This window comes from Salvia splendens, chromosome 8 (assembly GCF_004379255.2).
Source record: "Salvia splendens isolate huo1 chromosome 8, SspV2, whole genome shotgun sequence".
Classification (NCBI taxonomy): domain Eukaryota; kingdom Viridiplantae; phylum Streptophyta; class Magnoliopsida; order Lamiales; family Lamiaceae; genus Salvia; species Salvia splendens.
Genome location: NC_056039.1, coordinates 7,865,789 through 7,887,460, shown reverse-complemented (window position 1 = coordinate 7,887,460; position 21,672 = coordinate 7,865,789). Strand labels below are relative to the sequence as shown.

The 21,672-nt window shown below is 38.9% G+C and overlaps 4 protein-coding genes across 4 annotated transcripts; all 4 read right to left on the bottom strand.

Moving 5' to 3' along the window:
- Positions 1–2,137: 2,137 nt before the first annotated feature.
- Positions 2,138–5,261, bottom strand: LOC121744134 (gamma-interferon-responsive lysosomal thiol protein-like). The gene is made up of 5 exons (XM_042137574.1): positions 4,917–5,261; positions 3,876–3,941; positions 3,531–3,671; positions 3,035–3,127; positions 2,138–2,506 (listed from the first exon to the last, which is right to left on the bottom strand). Exons 1-5 carry the CDS (start codon positions 5,160–5,162, stop codon positions 2,315–2,317), a joined length of 738 nt encoding a protein of 245 aa, XP_041993508.1. The 5' UTR covers positions 5,163–5,261; the 3' UTR covers positions 2,138–2,314.
- Positions 5,262–5,894: 633 nt separating this feature from the next.
- Positions 5,895–9,004, bottom strand: LOC121745326 (phenylacetaldehyde reductase-like). Its single transcript, XM_042139188.1, has 6 exons — positions 8,799–9,004; positions 8,531–8,703; positions 8,242–8,427; positions 7,450–7,612; positions 6,348–6,534; positions 5,895–6,179 (listed from the first exon to the last, which is right to left on the bottom strand). The coding sequence occupies exons 1-6, from the start codon at positions 8,917–8,919 to the stop codon at positions 6,035–6,037; spliced, it is 975 nt and encodes a 324-aa protein (XP_041995122.1). The 5' UTR covers positions 8,920–9,004; the 3' UTR covers positions 5,895–6,034.
- Positions 9,005–15,141: 6,137 nt separating this feature from the next.
- On the bottom strand, positions 15,142–17,634 carry LOC121743838 (PHD finger protein MALE STERILITY 1-like). Its single transcript, XM_042137209.1, has 3 exons — positions 17,350–17,634; positions 17,026–17,263; positions 15,142–16,858 (listed from the first exon to the last, which is right to left on the bottom strand). The coding sequence occupies exons 1-3, from the start codon at positions 17,606–17,608 to the stop codon at positions 15,565–15,567; spliced, it is 1,791 nt and encodes a 596-aa protein (XP_041993143.1). The 5' UTR covers positions 17,609–17,634; the 3' UTR covers positions 15,142–15,564.
- Positions 17,635–18,905: 1,271 nt separating this feature from the next.
- Positions 18,906–21,557, bottom strand: LOC121743707 (phenylacetaldehyde reductase-like). The gene is made up of 6 exons (XM_042137043.1): positions 21,391–21,557; positions 21,145–21,317; positions 20,696–20,875; positions 20,215–20,377; positions 19,525–19,708; positions 18,906–19,298 (listed from the first exon to the last, which is right to left on the bottom strand). Exons 1-6 carry the CDS (start codon positions 21,509–21,511, stop codon positions 19,154–19,156), a joined length of 966 nt encoding a protein of 321 aa, XP_041992977.1. The 5' UTR covers positions 21,512–21,557; the 3' UTR covers positions 18,906–19,153.
- Between the last annotated feature and the right edge of the window lie 115 nt (positions 21,558–21,672).

The following is a 21,672-nucleotide window of genomic DNA, read 5'->3' as shown; positions in this document are numbered from 1 at the left end:
ATCAACAGTACTGTGATTTTATATTGTTTTTTTTCTTTTGGTCGAATGAATAAGATAATAGTGAAATCAATTAAGATAATATAGTGAGATCCATTATATTATAACCTTTTGTCAGTGACATAACGTTTTATTTGACTTGATGCGAATTATAAAAATGTGAATGCGGGTGGATGAAAGAATTCGTCATATATTAGGAGTATTAATAAGCAATACATAACAATTTAATAAAGTTCACTTACTCACAATTATGAACCTCGTGAAATATAAAACGAGATATTTTTATTGTGTACAGATAATGGGGAAAAACGCAGTATATGTGATAGGAGTAAAGACCGGAGACAGATGAACAAAAACATAAACTGGGGGAACAAACTATAAGATTAAAAGCACAAGATGAACTTAATGGAATTAACCTAACAAAAAGAATACAAGAAAATAATCCTCACAAAGGAGGTCAATCCTCACGCAGGAGGCCACGGTAAAACCGCCCAGAATATTGATCTCTCAAAAGATATCAGCTACTCCTACTAACCCACCTTATATAGGCGGCTAAACAAATCTACAATAATTCAAATATCAATAAAATTTTTGAAAGTGAACTAACTAATCAGACGAGATAATCTTGGGATTTCCCCACTAACCGGTTCCCTATTATTTTGGCCAAATCACTCCCCTCAAACCAACATCTGTATCAACTACCTCATTCTTGAAACAGCCTTGCCCTCAAGGCTCAGTTAAAATTCAAAACACATCACTGTGTCCGGTGGAGGTTCAAACTTATGCTTTCGGGTAGTAGCCAAAGCATCGAACCATAGAAGCTTGCCAACTATACGTAGGAATCGGATAGGAGAATAGAGCACCCGCTGATGAAAATAGGGAATCCGAAAAGGGAACCACCATGGGTGTGGACTGGTGGCCAGCAGTAGGAACTAAACAGAATATCGGGGCTGGCAGACAGCAGCGGTGCTGTCACCGTGGCTGGTGTAGGCAGTGTGGTAGAAGGTGGTAGAGTCCTACGGACTGGAGGTAGAAAGGCATGCTGTACTCGAAGGGACAGGGGTGCGCTATTGTCTTTAATGGTACCGAGATCAGGGTGGTTTGTAGACGTTTTAATAGCTGGTATCTCGTGATGGGCTGTTGTAGGTGGACTAGAGGGAAGCAATAGTGTTGTCACGGTGGGTAGGATAGCTGCAGTATTATTGCTGGGTGTGGGTGGAATTTTTGGCGGGTTTTTGGCAACATGGACAGTAACAATGGTATCGTCACTGCTGTACTTGGATGAATTGCTAGTTACGCGAATGTCTGGTGGGATTGTATCACCAAAATGTTTCAAGAGCTCTTGAACTAATCTGTCCCGCGATAAAGAGGGCAACGATGAACGAGCAATTGTTTCCAAGGCTTGGCTGGTCCGTCCATGGTGAGCATGGCGACGTCGACACGTCTATCCGAAGGTGTTTTGTTGACGAGGAAATATTGGTTTGCCCGCCTGAGCCACACTAGAGCCCTAGATCCATCAAACCTCGGGAAGGTCATTAATGGTGAACACGAGAAGCTCGAATCTCCCATATGAAATCCTCTAACTTAACTCAAAGCCTCGATTTGATCTGCCGTATTTTGGGACTGCAACTTCATCTCTGCTATAGCCTTCTCCAATCTATTGAGAGTGTTCACCATGATTAAATACGTTCACCGCACCAAATTGATAAGAGTAGAGGCCCGAGACAGATGAACAAGAACATAAACTGGGGAACGAACTATAGGATTGAAAAACAAGATGAACTGAATGGAATTAACCTAACTAAAAGAATACAAGAAAATAATCCTACAAAGGTGGTCAATCCTCACACAGGAGGCCACGGTAAAACCGTCCAGAATATTGATCTCTCAAAAGATATCAGCTACTTCTACTAACCCACCTTATATAGGCGTCTAAACAAATCTACGATAATTCAAATAACAATAAAATCTCTGAAATTGAACTAACTAATCAGGCGAGACTTGGGATTTCCCCACTAATTGCTTCACTATTGTTCTGACCAAACCACTCTCCTCCAACCAACATCCGTATCAATATGAGATCCGCATAAATATGTATAAAAGTGGCATTTTGATTGCTGAAAGGTTTATGATATCTGGCTAAATAAAGCTGCACATCCCCATCATCATTAAAGTACATAATTACATATACAATATAACAAACTAAATGTTCAACATACGCAAATACAATCTTCTTTCCCCTTTCGATTACAATAACCTTTAGACCATACAAGAGAGAGCAACATAAGTAAAACCACACACTATATACGATTTTGTTTCACTGCAGCCATGAAAGTATTGCTGGCAATACGCGGGACATCTTTGATTTGAATGATTCTTGTCCAAAGAGAGAATTGAGCAAGTCCATTTTCACCTTTCGAATGCGCCCAACTGACAATTCAGTGCAAGCGGATGGTTTGGGAGTCCCTTTGTATGCATCGCAGATATAGCTTTTGAAGTTCCGATAATCCTGCAGGCATTGCATAGTATGTTATATTCAGGAATCAGTAAAGCTCAGATGCACATGAAGTAAGGATTAATGATGGGGATTGTTTTATGAGTGTGCAAGCATGCAATTTGTGTGAGCATTTACCATGTTGGCTGGCATGGGGTTGAAGGTGAAGCAAACACCATCATCTCATGCGAAAAGCACTAGATATCTAACATCACTCATCAGGTCTCATGCCTATCAGCTATCACATATCAATATTGTGTGGCTTGATTCTTCTCATACATTGCAGATATTGTTTCTCATTTCGTATATTTGGCATATTTGTGTCTGACAAACACATTCTGAAATGCAACTGAGGCACCTTTAATATCACTTGGGTGCCTCTTATCTCTTAAGGGACTAATAAAGCAGTTTATGTAAGTAGTATTAGTATTGCTATATTCATCTGATTGGATAGACATATATGCTCAAAACATTTCAGCACGAAGAAGAGGTAATGGTTATTCTTAAATTGATGTTTTGAAGGAAAAGCCAGAGGATACTCACATCATATATGGGCTGTCCATCCACAACTACCCATGGCACGTAAGTATGAGGGGGTTCGAGAGCATTTGTTTTAGCTGCATATTGTAGTATAATCTGCACAGGTGACACTAGGTGAGTACAAACTAGCTATTCAAGTGGGATACAAATGATAAACATAAGTTAAAAAATCTTGACGCAATTGGTAGCAACAGGTTGGGATATATGGATTCGTATAGACCCAGTCTCCAACTGACCAAGAAATAACCAAATTTCAATAGAATTAACATCTCAATATCTAAAGACAGAACGGTACCAAATACTGGAGTTGTGAAAAAGATTCCTTTAGTTAAATTAGAGCAAGACTTTTACTTGTATTAAAATCCAGAATCGGAAAACATCACTCATAGAAATCCCAACCATTTCTCAGTCTATATATTCACACAAGATCTATCCATTACGTAGTAAAGAGCAGCTGAGCAAATCAACGCAAAATTAAATAAATTAGTTGTAAATTTACCTTTTTTCCACGGTCACTGTTGTAACAATCCATAACAGGGGTGGCATCAAGACCCAATTTCTCAAAGCATGTCGCCCAATAGGTGTAGTTATCATGGTATACAAGACTTTCCACACAGTAGATAAATGGGAAATGATCTTTCTGCATCAGGAGTTCGACACAAAATATTAACAGATCATCTAGTAAAGCCATGACACATGCTTGAATCAAGGAAGCAAGCATAGGTAATACTGAAAACATATCGAGCACTCATAGCAGGTGAGATATAAATACAGCTACCCTTTTCTCATGCTCAAACCAACAAGCTAATTACACATGAAAGGGTTAACAAGTATCCAAACTAACCACTTTAGGCCAGGCATCAATTGCACACGCCTCCACAGTGTTCAATATGCATTCATATTCACCATGCTGCAAAAACAGTACGAAACGAATTAGTTCTTCCTACTGAATTTAAGAAAATCACAGCATCCAACAATAATATCAAATATATTCATACAATGCTAACTTCACTATATGCATAACCTGGCATATAAAGGTGTCAGAACCATAAATTTTGGCATTGCCCCAAGGCACAAGTTCAAGATCAACAATACGAATGAGATCATCTCTGAAGATCATACTCAAAGAATCTACGACAAAACTGGCACTGTAAGGGCAAAGGCTTTCATAGTATAAACCCACAGACACTTTGTTGCAAGAAGAGAGTGGCATTAATGCGGAGACAAATAAAAAGGTCAAGAGCAAAAAAACTTTCATTGAGGGACAAGAGAAAGCCATTGCAAAGCCAGAGGAAAATGAATCAGGGCTTTAGGTGTAGGAATATACAGATAGCCTTATAGTTTATGGCATAGCTGGCGACTAACATCTGCAGAAAAATGCTTTAGTTTAGCTCGTGGCAGCGGCATCGCCACTACTCGACCTCTAGTTGGACCAACAAACAATGAATAGTCCAAAAAGCGCTTCCGTTCTAATAAATGTCAGCAGATTTCTGCTACCTCGAAAATTGCAGGCTTGAATATGCTTACAGTCTCAGCTAATTATTTTAATGTAACAGATACAATTGACTCAACAATACAAACAGGTATCCTGTAATAGTAGAAATCAGGTGAGAAAAGTATCGCTTCACTCCACAATCGAAGTAAATCTAATTTTTTTAAAAGATAATCCGTCCGCTTATGTTGGAAAAGGCAACGAAACACGATACAGAAGCTATGAATTGATGTACCGGACAATTTTATGCTTTAAAGGTTCAGTGTTTGGATCCAGCAACAGTTTATAATCTGAACTAAAGCTAATAAATCAGTTTATCAACCGCAGATAAGGATTTTTTTCATCAGAAGTCGGAGAGGGTAAGGGTGAGGGAGAGAGGCGAAAAGAAAGTACCTGGCAAACGATGGTACCATCAGACTTGATTTTAGCGTTTCCATAGGGAATAAGCTTTAGATCGGTAATTGTGATTAGATCAGACTCGAATATTTTGTAGAGGTAGTTGACTATGAGATTGGAACAGTAGGGGCAGAGAGTCTCGTAGTACAGCTCCAGCGCCACGTTGTCGCCACCGTTGACGGCGGTGGTGGCAGCGAAAGGAGAGATGATTGACAGAACCAAGAGCAACCGAAGAGCATCCATGGCCAATTCGTTCGATTTCTGCGTCCTTCACTCAGTTTCTAGTGATAATGCGATTCAGATACAATTGAGGTTTGACTTTATGAGCGGAGTAGGGAGTTTTCTAAGTAAATACACAACTTATACAAAATGTATCACATTTATTTCACATTAGTACAAAAAGTTTGAAATTGACATAAATCATACAAAAAGTTTCATTCGTATTTCAACTTAGTACATTCCATTATATATGTTTAAACGGTGTTGACGTTTTACTTATATGACGTACAAACCATGAAATAATGATAAAATATTTTGTACTTTACAATAGATAAAGAGTTAACGTTGTTTAAACACATTACACATATAACAGAATGTACTAAATTGAAACACGAATGAAACTTTTTGTATGATTTACGTCAACTTCAAACTTTTTATACTAATATAAAACAAAGATTATACATTTTGTATGAATTATGTATGTACCCGAGTTTTGGTGAGGGGATTGAGAAAGAACAAAAAAATAAGAGCGATTAAAGATAATTAGCAAATAATCAAATTAATTTCATTTTCCTACGTAGTGTGTGTGCTTGTGTGAACGCAAGATCAAATCTAATGTTGCTATCGTAGTATGGGATTAAAAAAAATGTTTTCTTCTGGATATATTTATTCTGGCTTGTACAGCTCACACTTGGAATTATTTGTATACAACAACCATGAAGAGACTGGATACAATTGGTAACTTTACCTGAACGATTTAACAAAAACTATCTTGCATAAATAAAACAGGCTGCAGTTATTGTAACATGAAACAACTCAACAACCATTGTTATTACAGTACCACAAGTTCCATAACACATACACTACAAATTTGTAGACATGCAGCCAACATTTTTTCAAGAAATATATCCTTTGCTTCTCAAACTTTCAACACCATCCTTTATGATTTGCTCCATGGGAATAAATTCCAAACCTAAGTCCTTCAGTTTCTTTGCCCCATCCTTGGATCTTAGTAGTCCAGGTTGAGTATCCCTGGGCAGCCTGCAGATCATCAAATGTAAAATACTAGTAACTAATTTGTCGATACTCAATGGCCCTCCAACATTACAGAAGCTAGTACAGAAGCTTAGAGCACAAGAATTGGAAGAAGTTGTCATAAATACCTCCAGAGACAGATTCAAATTTATGAGCATGAATAAGAAATCTTACTTGGGGATGTTGTATTCGGGGTAGAGTTCTGCCACCTTAGCAGCGAAATCGCCATAATGAGATATAGCTTCGACACATAAGTGCCTTCCTTTTGCAGATGGGTTCTCATACACCATAATGTGTGCAAGTGCTACATCTTTGACGTGCACAGATCCAATGAACACATCTTCATACTGTTCAGTGCAGCCTACATCAAAGAGAAATATTGCATGCATAACTCACCATGAGTCTTAAGAAACGTATTTCCATCTACTTCTATTCACCTCTATGATTTTTACCAATTTACATTTAAATTTGTCTCAAAAGAACCTAGCCAAAATGTTCACTGCTAGCCTACTGGATGATTTTCACGAGCAATCAGAATGATATTTTAAATAAAAAGGGAGTAATGGATAAATTCTGGCTGAGAAGAAGAAATTGCATAGCTGTTTTGAAGTGCAACAATTTTTGAAGAGATTTAAACGAACATAAGGCAAATGTAACAGTCCCATATTTTCTTTGTGACTTGGTTTATGAGGATATAATATGATATGTTTAGGGTGAATAGTGTCAAGCAGAAACTGTTCAAGGGCTTACCAAACTGACAATCCAAACAAGTTCATGTGAGGTTGTTTGTTTGAGAACTGGAAACCACATTATTGAACTCCAAGTTCTCATACGTGTTTGTATGGATTTGGTTATTTTGCAAACCACTATCTTAAATCTACTTCTCAGTTCTCAGTTTCCAGTTGTGATTTGACGACAAAGTAAAACCTCTCTCATTTTATATTTTCACAAATAAATATTAGTACTGCAAAGTAGTCTCCCTACAACTTATTCAGACAGCCATCATAGACTTGACATCTTCACTCAAGGTTTCTTCTCCAAATCTATAAACAAACAGTAATTTTCACATTTGAACAATTCTCACAATTAGAATTCCCAATACTCCATGACTCTCGAACTAACTCTCTAACACCTTTGGGCAACACAAACAGATTTGGCAGGAACAAAACACCATACTCTACGACCTACAACCCTGTCAGATGATTGTTATACATCTAGCTTGCTACTAAACCAAGCTTATGCAAGACAGATAAATGGATGTCAAAAATTGGATTACCCTGCAGAAGGCGAAGCAACATCTGCATGCTTGCATTTATTGCTGGAGGAATAATAGGACCCATCACTGTTCCAGGGTTCACCACAACAATATCCAGACTATTTTCCTCAGCAAATTTCCAAGCAGCCTTTTCAGCCATGGTTTTAGAGAGTGGATACCAAACCTAACAGTCAAAACGGCTGCATTCTTAGTAGAGAGCATAATGTGATTGTCCGGAAAGCATGAATTTCAGGAATCTCAGCTTGTTTACAATGAAAAGCATCAGATATTTAATAATTAACCTTGATAGTCCCTGCCGATAACGTATCCTAAATTACTTATTCTTAAATTCTAATTAACTGTCATGTTGTATCTACTTGCTTCATTTAAGGATCGAAATTACTGTACGAGCATAACAATGGTCAACACCCTAAGAAGGACTTCCATATATTGCAGACTTGCAACTTTCTCGAACAATTTGGTCGGAGTTTAGTTGACAGATAAGATTCAAAGAATAATATGTGTGTGTTAGTCGCCAGAGCTAATCTTATACCAAGATCATATTGCTATGATCCGTTAGGTGAGATACTCAAACATTTATCTCATATAGTATGAAGTATCAAATCTCTTGATTGAGTTAAACAGGCTATTGCAACTACACTTATAAAATCTGAGCTCCATATCACAATTTCTGTCACCATTATATTAACTGGACTTGAAATAAATGATCCTGTGTCATGATATACTAAGTGAATTATTAATAAATCAGTCAATACTAGCAAGGGAGAGAGAAGCATGATGTAAATGCGATACCCCTTTCTGCTTGCAGTATTCCTCATCAGCCCAGCAATCTTCATTCTTAATCTTATCAGCAGGCCAATTAGGGCTGGGAAACATCGCCGATATAGAGGACGTGACGACCACGCGCCGAACGCCTAGCTTCTTTGCCGCCGTCAGTACGTTGATGGTGCCCTTAATCGCCGGGTCCAGTAGGTCGCGCTAAATTCACAGATACCAAACGACAATTGTTGAACCGAACAACACCTACTCACACTAGAAAATCAACGAACGATGAGCGGAAGTATAGTGAGGGTATATTCACCTGCGGATCTTCCACTCGATCGACGATGCAGGGGGAAGCCAAATGGAACACTCCTCCGGCACCAGTCACGGCGGCGACGATGGAGTCGTAATCGAGCAAATCGATTTGGAAGAGGCGGAGGCGCGATTCAGCTCCTTCCAGCGCTTGCAAGTGCTTTGTTTCTTTCTCATCGTCTAGTAAGCAAAGAGAAGAGAATCCCCAATTTATTAAGAAGAAGGGGAGTAGAAGATTGTTAGTGAGGGAGAAGGAGGATGAGGAGATTCGTTACTGAGGTTTTTGACGGTGGCGTGGACGGTGTAGCCGCGGCGGAGGAGGAGCTGAACGATCCATGAGCCAATGTAGCCACTGCCGCCGGTGAGACACACTACTTCACCAACTTTCTCACTCATCTCTCCGCCCCCACACACAATACCTATCTCCGTTTTCTCTCCACAAACTTTTTCTATTATTCTTTTATAAAGTCAAAAAGATGTATGGTGATATGTTTTAACCTTTGAACGATAGTGCCTTCATTAGATATTTTTGGAAACGGAAGTCCAGTTCATGCCATTTAATTTAGCTTCTTCATGATGGAGACACAATTCTTATTAATTCATGCCATTGGGCATTGCTCCCTCTAGATACGTGTGGTTTGAATTTTCCAAATTCTAAAAGTCGAGCGTGTGTGTGTCATGCCTTGATTTTGCGTGCCAAACTTTGGTACGCCATTAGCAGTGTGATCCGTTTCTAACTTTCTTAAATTGCTAACTCTGCTAATTCATCAATACAACGTATTAAAAATGTCAACACATGACATTGAAATGACAACATAAACTTAATTGATATTTTAATACACCATGTTAACATTTTATATATAAATATTAACACGGTGTATTAAAATGTCAACACAATTTGTGTTGACATTTTAATATAATCATATTGATGAGTAATTATCACACCCCGTGATAAAGACATTTTAATATAATCATATTGATGAGTAAGTATCACACCCCGTGATAGACCTTCGATGGTCTATCGTCGGAAATCAAAGAGCACACGAAAGTAATTTGTGAACGGAAAAGAATAAACCCTAGTTGAGGTTCTAGGGAGCGTTTTCATGCCAAGAAGAATGAGAATAAATTTATACTTTATTTCTCAATGAATGAAAATACAATAGAATTCTATTATATAGAATTCTAAACCCTAACATGTGTCTTGTTAATCGAGAAACATAATTAAAATAAAAGATTACAAAAGATATGGAAAATAAATAAAGATAATTAACTAAAATAAAATATACATAATAATATTGGAGATGATCTTCTGCGCAATTTGCTAGATCGAGGACCTATCAACTCCCCACTATTGAAAACCATCTTGCCCTGAAGGTGGAAGAGAAAATAAGAATAGCTAAACTCGTATTCTGCCTCGGTAGCTTCAATGTAACAGGATTCAAAGTAGTTCTTCTTTCCTTCAAAAATTTTCAGTACCCGGTCCACAATAGTATCTTCAAGACAGCCAACAACAGACACCCTAGGAGGAGCAATCCCAATTCCACCAGCTATGATATCATATTTTGAAACTCCACCAAAAATTTCATCGGGAGTCAAAATCGTAAAAGTTGTTGAAACCTCCTTTTCCAAAGCATTTCTCTCAATCTCAAAGAAATAAACCAGTGTTCCATCACGTAGACTAATAATATCTATTATAGTCACGGCCAAACTAGCAACCAACTCGATTTGCTTCTGGATCCCAGCCAAGCCAGCTCCAATAACATCCAATGACATAAAGATCCACGTACAATCACCATTTACAAAAGCCTCCCATTTGGCAAAACTAATATTAACACTCGTGCTATGCACGGGACATAAAAGTTTCAAATTATAAATACAAAATAAATGAATATATAAAACCATAAACCATGTATGACTATATCTTTTACCCAACTATTACATTAGTACGCACAAAAATATGGTCATTTTCATTTATGGTAAGTTATCCCAATTTATTACCCATATACACCAAGTTATTTATAACTTATACCACCATTAAAACATTACTTCAACTACTCTTCCCCCCTCTCATACTTTACAAATTTTATCTTAATTTCCATAGCATATTATATGCCTATATTTTTATTGAATTAAGAGAGTAATGTACATACATATAATATTTTAAGAAGCATAAAAGAGAAATAGGAATCAAAGTTATAAAGAACAAAATTTTATCTAATAAAAGAAATCAAAATCAAATAAATGGTACATTTTCATACTACCTTTAGTGTCAACAATCTTATCTCATGACGCAAATTGTTGTCACAATCTCATCCTATGAATATCATCACCCAAATACCATCATTTTACTTAATTAATATTTTAACATTTCTTGAATATATGTACTATGCAAGTTTAGAGAATTTATTTTTCTTTCATCCAAAATAAAGTTATAATAAAATTTTATATAGTTATACTATCTTAATAATAACTTATAAAAAAACTAAATGTCTCAATAAAAAAATACTTCAATCGCAACAAATATTATAATAGTAAGTACCAAATGGATCTTTAACACTATAGGTTTTAATGACTTAGCAGAACTTATGATGTATGGCCAAAGACTAAATACATAGTAATTATTTATAATAGATAAAATAAAATCAACTCAATTAGAATTATGTATACTAAATTTAACTGTAGAATTAACTGTAGAATTATGTATACTATATTTTGTATTATCCGATAATCACATTTTAGTTGACTATTTATTTCTTCCGTTTAATTTCAGACCGTTGCATAACTTGATATATATGGCCAAACACTAAATGAGTTGTTAATATTGGAAAGAATAAATTTCTTACATCTCACCATATACACGTATATAAAGTAAATTGCCACTTAAAATAACGATAATATTTTATCCATCTTATTTGTTTTGAATAATATGAAATTTACACTACTCTTATATTTAGAAGTTATACAAACTTTATAAGTTAGATTTAATTTTACATATATATATATATATATATATATAATTTCATCTTATATTTAGTATTATTATTTAATTAATTAGAGACTAATTAAAATATATGAACTGAAAACTTTAATTGAGTAATTATAGGATGAAAATTGTAAGCATTACATATTTGTGTTGTCGTTTAGCTTGTGAATTAATTCAGAAAAAAATAATTACAATAAAGGATTAAATTGTAATTTTAACCTAAATAAATGGAAGGCAAACTAAACTCAATAGCACAATTCCAATTTTAATCCAAATATAAGGCTAATTAACATATACTACTACTTTTATAACTAAATTGTAAAAAAAATGAAAAATATATATATGAAGTATATACTAAATGCAATAAATTAATAGTCCAAATTAAATCTAACTTTTAAGACACAATAATACCTAATTTAGGACTATATTCAATTAAAAAGAAAATCAATCAATGGAGTATAAAATTTTCCAAAAACCCAACTCAATAAAAACCTAAATAAACCCTACCAACCCTACGATAAAAGTTGCGCCTCCCTATTCTCCATCTCTCTCCCAATCACTCATCTCTCTTCCTCTCCTGCGCCTCCACACTCTCTCTCAATCGGCCTCGCCACCTCCCTCTCGTTGCCTTGCCTCGCCACCTCCCTCTCTCTGCCAATCGACGTCGCCACGCCCACCGCCGTGCTCGCTGGGTTTCCTTCCATCCTGCTTAACTGTCTGTTTGGTCGGCCATGGTGTCGCTGGATGGCTCTTGCAGAGTTGCAGTTCCTGCACCGCCGCCGCTGCCTCCGTCTCTTCCGCCGGATGGTTCTCTTCCAGCCGCCGCTGCTACCTACGTCCCTTCCGCCGTCGCCGCTGCCTCCGTCCCTTCTGCCGCCGCTGCCTTTACTTTCCGGCCATGCATCTCCGGCGCTGGCCTCATCCCCGATGAAGTATCTTTTTCATGTTTCAGAATATAGAATTTAAAACCAATATTAAGTTATTCAAAGTTTCAGAAATGTATAAATTGAAAGATTTTACATAGATTTTTGCTAATTTGATATGTTTGTTCCTTTGCCAAAGCCATTGCCGGAGTTCTCGTCGGAGCCATCACCGGATTCCAAGTAGAACCACCCCCTATTTTGCAATCAGAAAATTAGAAAATTAGTCCATGGTACATAAATGTAGATTCAACTAATGTCAGACTCTATTTAAAAGTGTTTCAAAACTTTCTGAAGAAGCTAGAATTTTATTGAACAATACTCAAAATAAAATAAAGAAATAAAAGCCACTTCATCTCTCAATTTTCCCTCCAAAAAGGGTATCATTGTCTTTTCACCAAACTGGCACTTTAGATTATGATAGATTCATCCTATACCAATATCTTATAGGAGACTGTAGTTTCTGCCGAAGCATAGCTACTTGTGAGGCTCGTTGGTGCACTTGAGTTGGAACAGTTTTTCCCAAACTCACATGGAATTCCCTCCCAAGAACAGCTTGAGTTAGCTTTTGCTCGACTCCGATTAAATACACAAGGGGATGTTAACATCCACCACAAGAAGCTCATTCGTAGCAGCTGAAAATAATGGATGTATCTCCCTTCTTGATAAAACAGGAAAAATACAGTGTTGAATATGGGGTTGGATAAGAGACGGAGGGATCAATCTAAACAATTGAAATGTCTTCGTACCGCCGCTATCAAAGAAAACATCCATCCGCATCCCATAAGCCACCGCACTACGCAATAACCCATTCGAAACTCTGGTATGATAACCTTTCTCCCAACATAAATCACTCATGTCTGCAATGTTCATCGGGCCTTCAGCATCCTCGCAATCCAAGTCACTGTCCTCTGCCGCCCTAATAGTTTGAGCTTTGTTGCCATGACCACAATTACTATCCCCAGTTTCTTCAATTTTAGCAATCATCGGATCATTAACCTGTTCAAGTTCCCCAACTTTAAACAATGTCTCATCCACTATCTCAATCGAGAACCACGACATCATACAAATCACATTGAGCATAATCCTTCCCATGCTCATCCTCATGAAGCTTATATTCACTTATTTCTTCCAAATAAATCGTGTAGTAAGATGGATCATATCGACGGCTAACAACATTCGAAACATCTATGGAATCGACGTCGGGGTCTGCCATGCAATTTCGAAGCACCTTGAAAGATGAGGCAGAGTCGACTGTTCGACAGGGCAGTGCCGTATCATCATTCCATGTGTGTAAAATCTCCGCAATTAATTCAGGCTGATCCGAAAGAAGCTTTGGGCTCTCAAACTCAAGATTCAACGGGATCGACGATGTGTGAATCTTCTGCCTCGTCTCCGCACAATCGCCCCAGGCATTCTTCACGTCGGGCACCCTACTAGAGTTCAATATGTAATCTATGCCAACAAGGACATCATTCTCAACCAATTCCACCTCCAATTTATTTCCAAACGAAGAATCCATAAAACCATTTGAAGGTAGAACATCTAATAGATTCTCATCAACAACACATGAAACTGCCTCTCCAAAGAATTCCGGAGCAAATAACTCTTGTATGACCTCCTCGTTTTGCTGCGGTGGTGGGCGATTGGGTTCCCGCTTCACGACTGGAAACGCCGTGTGCGGTTGGGTTGCCACTGGTCTAATTTCCGGGCGATGGCGAAAGTTTCCTTGAGTGTGCTAGGCCGTCGCATGAGTACTATCTGTTTCAGCGGGGATTTGAGGCCCGCAATGAACAAAGAGGATAGCGTCGAATCCCCGATGTGCGATGCCTTTTGTAGAAATGATTCGAACGATGTGTGATAAGCTTTGACGGTAGAAGTTTGCCTCAGAGTAGCCAATCGACTGACATAGTCGTATAAATCGGGATCAAATCGCTGCTTCACGACTAACAAGAACTCTTCCTAGCCCTTTCTTTGTTATTTTCCACCCAATATTCCCTCCAATTTGATGCTGGGTGATCGAATAAAAATTATGCAAGATAAAGACGATCATCTAGCGGCGTGTAGTAGTGATTATAGTACTTTTGGATCTTATGGATCCAATCTGGGGCATTCTCTCCGTCAAAACGTGGTGGCTCGAGGCGGAGGCGTGGTACGGCCCAGGGTTTGATACCCAGCGGAGTGTTTGTGACCGATGGTGGAAGGGACCAGCCCCGCTGCGGTGTTACGGCCGGCTATTGGTCCGACGGCTCCTTCGGTCTCTTGACGGTAATGGCAGTCGTGAGCTTGGTAAGGGCTTCCTCGATGTTCTTGTGAACCTGGCTACAATGGAGATGGGGTGTCATTAGGGATTGTCTCTGTCGCCATTAAACAAGTGGGTGTTGGGAAAAAAATTGGAAGAAGAATTGGCGTGGGTTCTTTTGATATCGTCAAATTTTTATGTTTTGGGAGGTGATGAAGGAAGAGTAAATCAATGGAAGCACCAGTTGATAGACCCTCGATGGTCTATCGCCGGAAATCAAAGAGCACACGAAAGTAATTTGTGAACGGAAAAGGATAAACCCTAGTTGAGGTTCTAGGGTGCGTTTTCACGCCAAGAAGAATGAGAATAAATTTATACTTTATTATATTATTATATAGAATTCTAAACCCTAACACATGTCTTGATAATCAAGAAACATAATTAAAATAAAAGATTACAAAAGGAATGGAAAATAAATAAAAATAATTAACTAAGATAAAAGATACGCTAAAATATTAGAGATGATCTTCTGCGCGATTGGCTAGATCGAGGACTCTATCACCAATTCAGTATATATCTCACTTTACTATCTTAGGTAAGTGGACTCCACATTACACCAATTCAACTCACTTTCTTTTACGAAGTTCAATAATTTCTTAAAACTCGAGCACGTAAAAAAATAGGATATTAATTATTGTATAGAGAGGGAGTATTAAATGTAAATAAAATGACTTAAATGAAGGATATTTATACCTTTAAAATTAAAGTTGGTTATATAGTTGAGGGATAAGTTTTAATTTTGAGTAATAAATACTAGTACGTTGGTTATATAGCTAATGAAATAGCGTGTTTGATATGTAAGGAATGAATGGCACATGCAAAATGGTGGCTCAGACTCATATAGGGGTGGAGGTGGCATAGCAGCGGAAGCGCAGGATATCCTGTTCGCATCCCGTGCACAGAAATATGTCGGGCACGGCGTGATGGTCGGGGATGCGCACGCAGCTGGTGTGCTGCCACGCTCGGCACAGATCGCACGACACCATCCTCTCCCCATCATCATCCCTCGCCCCACAAACGCAGTTCACCACCGGCCCCTCCGGGTAAACCTCCCCCTCCCCCTGCCTACACACCAACTCCACCTTACTCCCCGCCCTCACCACCGCCTCCCCCCCTTGCGGCCTCATCGCCTCCGCCGCCATGTTCCTCAGCGCCACGTACGTCTCCCCGAAAGTCCTCTCCGCCTCGCGCCTCACCTCATCGAACGTCGCGCCGCTCCTCACCACGACGCAGTGGTACGGCGTCGCCGCCACTTCCTGATCCGCATTATTAAGTATATTCACTCTGCAGTAGATCTTCTTCTTGCTTCCTTCCTCCACCGGCATCCGGTACTCTTTCGCAAGGTGCTTGGCGTCGAGAATGACTCTCGACGCCAAGTGGATGGCGGCGAATGCCCCATTCCTAGTGATGGGATTGTGATCGCCAAGAATGTTGGAGTAGAGGCAGAGCAAGTCCTTGACGAGCTGAGCCCAAGAGATTTTCTGCTGTGGCCTTAAATTGGCTTCTTGTTTGGAGAATGTTCTAGAAACATCCTCCAAACAATACTCCAGCACTTTGGTGACGGGGTTCAGACACCTCCTCACCAGGTACTTCCCCACCATGTGGTTCCCAAGGGACTTGAGCACGAAGTCGAGGAGGCCTGTGTCGCCGATGTAGGAACGGGCCACGTCCCGCACGTGCTGGCGCGACACCCACTGGAACTCGGCGCGCTTCAGGGCCTCCACCACCACGTGGATCGCCTTCTCCACGCGCTTCGGGGACCACCGGCACGACGCGTCCGACATGATGGCCGAGTAGCCGCTGCTGCTCTCCTCGGAGACCCTGCATTTCAGCTCCAGCATGAAATGGAACACGTCGCCTAACGTCATGAGAGAATGGCTGGACAGCTGCTGGTAGCGGCAGAATATGACTTGAATCTCGCTCCCGAATCCGAATTGATGAGCGATTAGGGTTAGGGGAACGTTTTGGATGGTTTTGATTGCGTTTTGGTACATTTCTTTATCGACGCCGTAGCTTCCGCGCTTAAATGTGTAGTCCCATTGCCCGAACCAAGGCCTTCCGTAGGCGACGCTGTGGAGCAATCGCAGCTCCATCCCTTTCTTGGTCGCCGAGTCTCTCAAGCTCACCTCCCTGCAATTAATAATACTATCATCTACCATATAAATTCTCTCTATATTTTTTCTTGTTGATGAATAAACAGAATTTTTAAGGCCACGTCATAGTGTACTTGAATCCGAGACCTTTAGCCTACTAGGCCAACACACGCACGCATGAATTCTCTATGTATATATACAGACCTAGCTCCTAAACCGGAGCATAACCGGTCCCAGAACTCCATGATCTGGTAGCCGGGCAGACCGGACCTGCCGTTGATGCAGAGGAGATGGCCAAATCCATTGGAGTGGAGGACACCATGCAGGGTGTGGGTCTCCCTATGCAACTCGATGGTGTTGGTCTTTGCATATTCATCAGAGTCGGATTTAGAGGGTAATAGGAAATGGTAGTTCTTGTTGCAGATCATGTGATGGCCCCAGCCTGAGCTATTGCAATAACCAAGGAACATTAGTAGAGAAATTGTTATACTCATAGTTATCAGGGTGGGTTATCTGATTTGAGTGTACCTGTGTAGCGGCAGTGGGTGCAGGAGAAATCTACGGGCTCTTCAACGACAAAGAGAAGGAGAGGATGGCGGCGCGCCTCAAGCTGGAAGGACCAGGTGGGCATGGGGTTGGTCTCGACCTGGCCGAACTCGAGGAGGGCCCGGATGTTTTCAAGGAAGGAGCCGTTGGAGCCGGCCGGGTAGCCTCTGGCGCCGAAAACTTTGAATTTGAACACCTTGTCGCCCCTCTTCCTCTTGCGGCTCAGGTCGAGCTGAGACATGATTCCTCCTGTTGTTGTTGATGATGATTTTGAGGAGGTGTATATGTAGTATGTATGATCAGAAATCATGCGCATGGTGCCAAGTGAATATACATAAAATGAAAGGGATTTAGAGTTTATGTAAATGGGTCTCACTATGTGCATGACCTCTTCCGAAATCAACGTAGTAGTGCTAAACTATCGCGCTGGCCACATGCATGACTGCTTTTCCCTACTATTCTTTAATCACTATCCCCTTTGTTTCAACTTCTCCGTTTCTCATCTCATCTAACTGCATTTACCTTTTTCTTCTATTTTTACTCCATCATATTTCCAAATTACAATTTTTTTTACCCAAGGCACCACATGAAATCGTAATATATCTACACTCATAATAAGGGTGTTTTTTAGGCGGGCAATGGAATGTTGTCTAAAACAGTTACATTTAGATCAAGCAATGTTGTTGGCCAACTACCATTCATGAAATGGAAGAAAATGTGATAGTGATAAATAATTTTGCTACGATGCAAATAAATGATTTGGTCTAAAATGCAAAAGTTAGGCGACTACTAGAAATAGAATACATTTTATCTGCTTGAGAAAGCAAATAATAATCTATGATTCTATGTACTTATAAAATTTAGCCCGTAATTTATTGCACACGTAATGAACATACTACATCAATGTGGTGTTACATTTACACAATCCATCCAAACACATAAGTTTTGCTTTCTCACTGTAATCAGTTTCTCAATAAAATTTATCCCCACTAATTAATATGTAAACCGAGCTCGATCCACAAGGAGGAAATTGATTATATAAATCTCCTAAGTTACATCTACAGGTATAAATCTTGATTGATTAAATGAAATTAATAAAATTAAATGCACCACATATACGAGGGAAGAATTAAACACAAAGATGAAGATGTTGCTCCAAATAACAAAATTAAACTGATTGAAAAGATAAAAATATCCAGTACATGCATCATATATAGTAAACGAACAATAATAACCAAAGATGAAAACCATATATAGACATGGAATAAAAGCAAAAATTATCCAATCATCTCATCTTATAGGAGTATCATGTTAAGAGAAACATTAGAGTTTAGGCACACATTATGAGCTTGTATTGAGGGTATAGCCTCTCCATATGTCGGGCAAAGTCGTGACAAAGATTGGACAAAGATGTCTTCGAGCAACAGGTGTGTTTTCATGCAAGACTATGTGAGCAAAAGCAACTTCTTTCACATGTACAAATACCATAAAACAGGTGTTCTGGAAATTCTGAGCAAGATTAGGCAAAAGCAACAAAATGACTGAAAATAGAAAACATTTTTGCTGCTAGAGAAAGCAAATAAAATAAGTAATAGTAATATTCTATACATAAAGTTTATTTCATGTTGCATACTGCATAATTAAGATACTACATCAATGTGGTTTTACATCCACAGAGACTCCATCAAAACATAAGTTTTGTTTTCTCACGCTCCCAATGAAATAGTTCCACACAAATGTCAAAGCCAACTTCTATGTGCAATAATTACACAATTCTTAGCTCTTTTCACGAAATATATCCTTTTCTCCTCAAACTTTCAATAGCATCCTTAACAATCTGATCCATAGGAGTATATTTCACACCCAGATCTATCAGCTTCTTCAATGCAGCCTCGCTCTTCGCTGATCCATGTTGTTTTTCTTTACTAGACCTACAAAAATGTAGGACTATCTTCAGTAATGAGTAACTATAACTAATTACAACCAAATCATAGGTGAGTTGTAATGAAATACAATCTTGTATAGAGAATCTAATAAATCCCCAGCACAAGCAATATATTCTCAATGAGACATGCGTTTTCTACGTATGTTTAACAGATGTGATTTGCACACTGTAAGAATTAGTTTCCCATTCACCTTGGAGTAGGAGTATCTTACCTGGGCAACTTGTATTCAGGATAGGCTCTATCCATCTGTTCAGCAAATTCATCGTAACGTGATAAAGATTCAACACACAGATGCCTTCCGGCTGCTGATGTGTTCTCATACAACAGTATGTGAGCAAGAGCCACATCTTTCACATGTACTAATGCCATAAAGAATCTCTCGTTAAAATTATGACCTACACCCAAAGCAAAAATAATAAGCTCTATTTGCCATGATTTTTCTTGATAAACAAAACAGCAATATCAAGAGTTAATTTTCTAGATAAATGAGCGTAATGGCCAATTGATTCTTAGTTCCATAAAGGAATCAGGGTAGGTAATAACTTCATAAATTATAAATAAAAAGAACATTTGGTCTAGTTCGATCACAATTTAATGACATGCTCGTATCTACCAAAAAAATAGAAAGGCATATAAAACAATTCAAGAAGGCAGCAACTCAAGGTAGCCTTATCGCACCTCAACTTGGGGATGACTCAATATATAAAACATGTCATGCTCATGCAAGCATAAGCAATAAATTTAATGGGAAGATGAGCCAAACAAGTAGTTGTATAAAATAAGAAGCCCTTGACTCAGGTTTTGCACAAGATGGCGTTAACCTTAGTTCTTACAGTCCTAAAACTATGTGTGTCAGCTAATCAAACTATTGAGAGTCAATTAATGAATTGAAAGTGAGTACCCTGAAGTACGCGAACCATCAATTGCATGCTAGAATTTAAAGCTGGGGGAAGTAGCGGGCCAACGACCATTCCTGGATTCACCACAACAATATCCAGACCATGTTCCTCGGCAAATTTCCATGCAGCTTTTTCTGCAAGTGCTTTTGACAAAGGATACCAAATCTAACACCAAAATAAAATCTCAACCGTGTAAATTGCAGCAAAAGGGAACTGAAGTAAGAAGAACAGAGATAGCTCGAAAAATTACAACAAAACCATACTCTCGGAGTCTCCTCACATTCATCATACTAGAATTATTTACTTGTCTATTTTTGCTCAGCCAAAATAGAAGAGGCAGAGGTACGTAGCAGTCATCACAAATTAAAGAAGAGTATGCACACACATGCTCTGTAAATATAAAATCAAGGAGCACAAAAATTTAAACACAATAACAAATAACAACTCCTCTCATTTACATATGAATCAACAATTTTGACATACCCCATTTTGGCGGCAATAATCGTCATCAACCCAAGAATCTTCACCGACGTCTGCCAGAGTGTCGGAGCTTGCAATCATGGCAGATATAGAAGACGTGACAACCACGCGCCGAACGTTGAGATTTTTGGCCGCCGTCAGTACATTTAGGGTTCCCTTAACTGCAGGGTCTAACAGCTCCCGCTAAATCCAAAGCTAATTAATTACTTAATTAACAAACTAAAAAAGGAATTACTAGCTGCAGTTTAAACACAAAGCTAGGTGTATGCTAGCCCATTAAAGAATAAATATTCCGATTTCGAGTTCAAAAATTTTAAAGTTTTAATATCAAATGTAACATACTAACACGTGTATTGAAATGAATGGTTAATGACAATAGCATCTGATTACCCAATTATACACCATGAAATGAAAGTAGAAATTGCAAAACTGTAATTGATTGGGTTTAAAACCTGAGGATCGTCGACTTGATCGATGATACAAGGGGAAGCGACATGGAAGACACCGGCAGCGCCGGTGACAGCGGCGGCAATGGAGTCATAGTCAAGCAAATCGATCTGGAAGAGGCGAAGGCGGGAATCAGCTCCTTCAATGGCTTCCAAGTGCTTCGTTTCTCTCTCGTCCCCTAATAATTCGACAGCAGGCAGCAGTTAGCTGAAGAGCTCAAAGTTTAGTGATAGACGGAGGCAGGAAGAAACCTAGATTTTTGACGGTGGCGCGAACGGAGTAGCCACGGCGAAGCAGAAGTTGGACGATCCAAGAGCCAATGAAGCCGCTGGCGCCGGTGACGCAGACCACTTCTCCTATCTTATCCGCCATGTGGAGTGGAGAAAGTAATTTTGCTGAAAGTGTGGAATGTTTTGTTTTCTCACGTCACTCTTATTATATTTATAACATCACAAGCTACTCCATCAACTAACATTTTCAATTCATTAAAAATATTATAGACATTTAAATTTCAAGTAATCTATTCGCATGAG

Excerpts from the sequence above, each read along its gene's own strand:
- LOC121743838 (XM_042137209.1), bottom strand. The coding sequence starts at position 17,608 with ATGTCTCAGCTCGACCTGAGCCGCAAGAGGAAGAGGGGCGACAAGGTG. Across the intron at positions 17,264-17,349 it reads CACCCACTGCCGCTACACAG|GCTGGGGCCATCACATGATC; the intron begins GTACACTCAAAT and ends GCAATAGCTCAG. Across the intron at positions 16,859-17,025 it reads TGCTCCGGTTTAGGAGCTAG|GGAGGTGAGCTTGAGAGACT; the intron begins GTCTGTATATAT and ends TATTAATTGCAG.
- LOC121744134 (XM_042137574.1), bottom strand. The coding sequence starts at position 5,162 with ATGGATGCTCTTCGGTTGCTCTTGGTTCTGTCAATCATCTCTCCTTTC. Across the intron at positions 3,942-4,916 it reads ATGGTACCATCGTTTGCCAG|CATGGTGAATATGAATGCAT; the intron begins GTACTTTCTTTT and ends CTGTTTTTGCAG. Across the intron at positions 3,128-3,530 it reads ACAGTGACCGTGGAAAAAAG|ATTATACTACAATATGCAGC; the intron begins GTAAATTTACAA and ends TCACCTGTGCAG.
- LOC121745326 (XM_042139188.1), bottom strand. The coding sequence starts at position 8,919 with ATGAGTGAGAAAGTTGGTGAAGTAGTGTGTCTCACCGGCGGCAGTGGC. Across the intron at positions 8,704-8,798 it reads CGCCACCGTCAAAAACCTCA|ACGATGAGAAAGAAACAAAG; the intron begins GTAACGAATCTC and ends TTTGCTTACTAG. Across the intron at positions 6,535-7,449 it reads GTTGCTTCGCCTTCTGCAGG|GCTGCACTGAACAGTATGAA; the intron begins GTAATCCAATTT and ends TCTTTGATGTAG.
- LOC121743707 (XM_042137043.1), bottom strand. The coding sequence starts at position 21,511 with ATGGCGGATAAGATAGGAGAAGTGGTCTGCGTCACCGGCGCCAGCGGC. Across the intron at positions 20,876-21,144 it reads ATCAAGTCGACGATCCTCAG|CGGGAGCTGTTAGACCCTGC; the intron begins GTTTTAAACCCA and ends CTTTGGATTTAG. Across the intron at positions 20,378-20,695 it reads ATTATTGCCGCCAAAATGGG|ATTTGGTATCCTTTGTCAAA; the intron begins GTATGTCAAAAT and ends TTTTGGTGTTAG.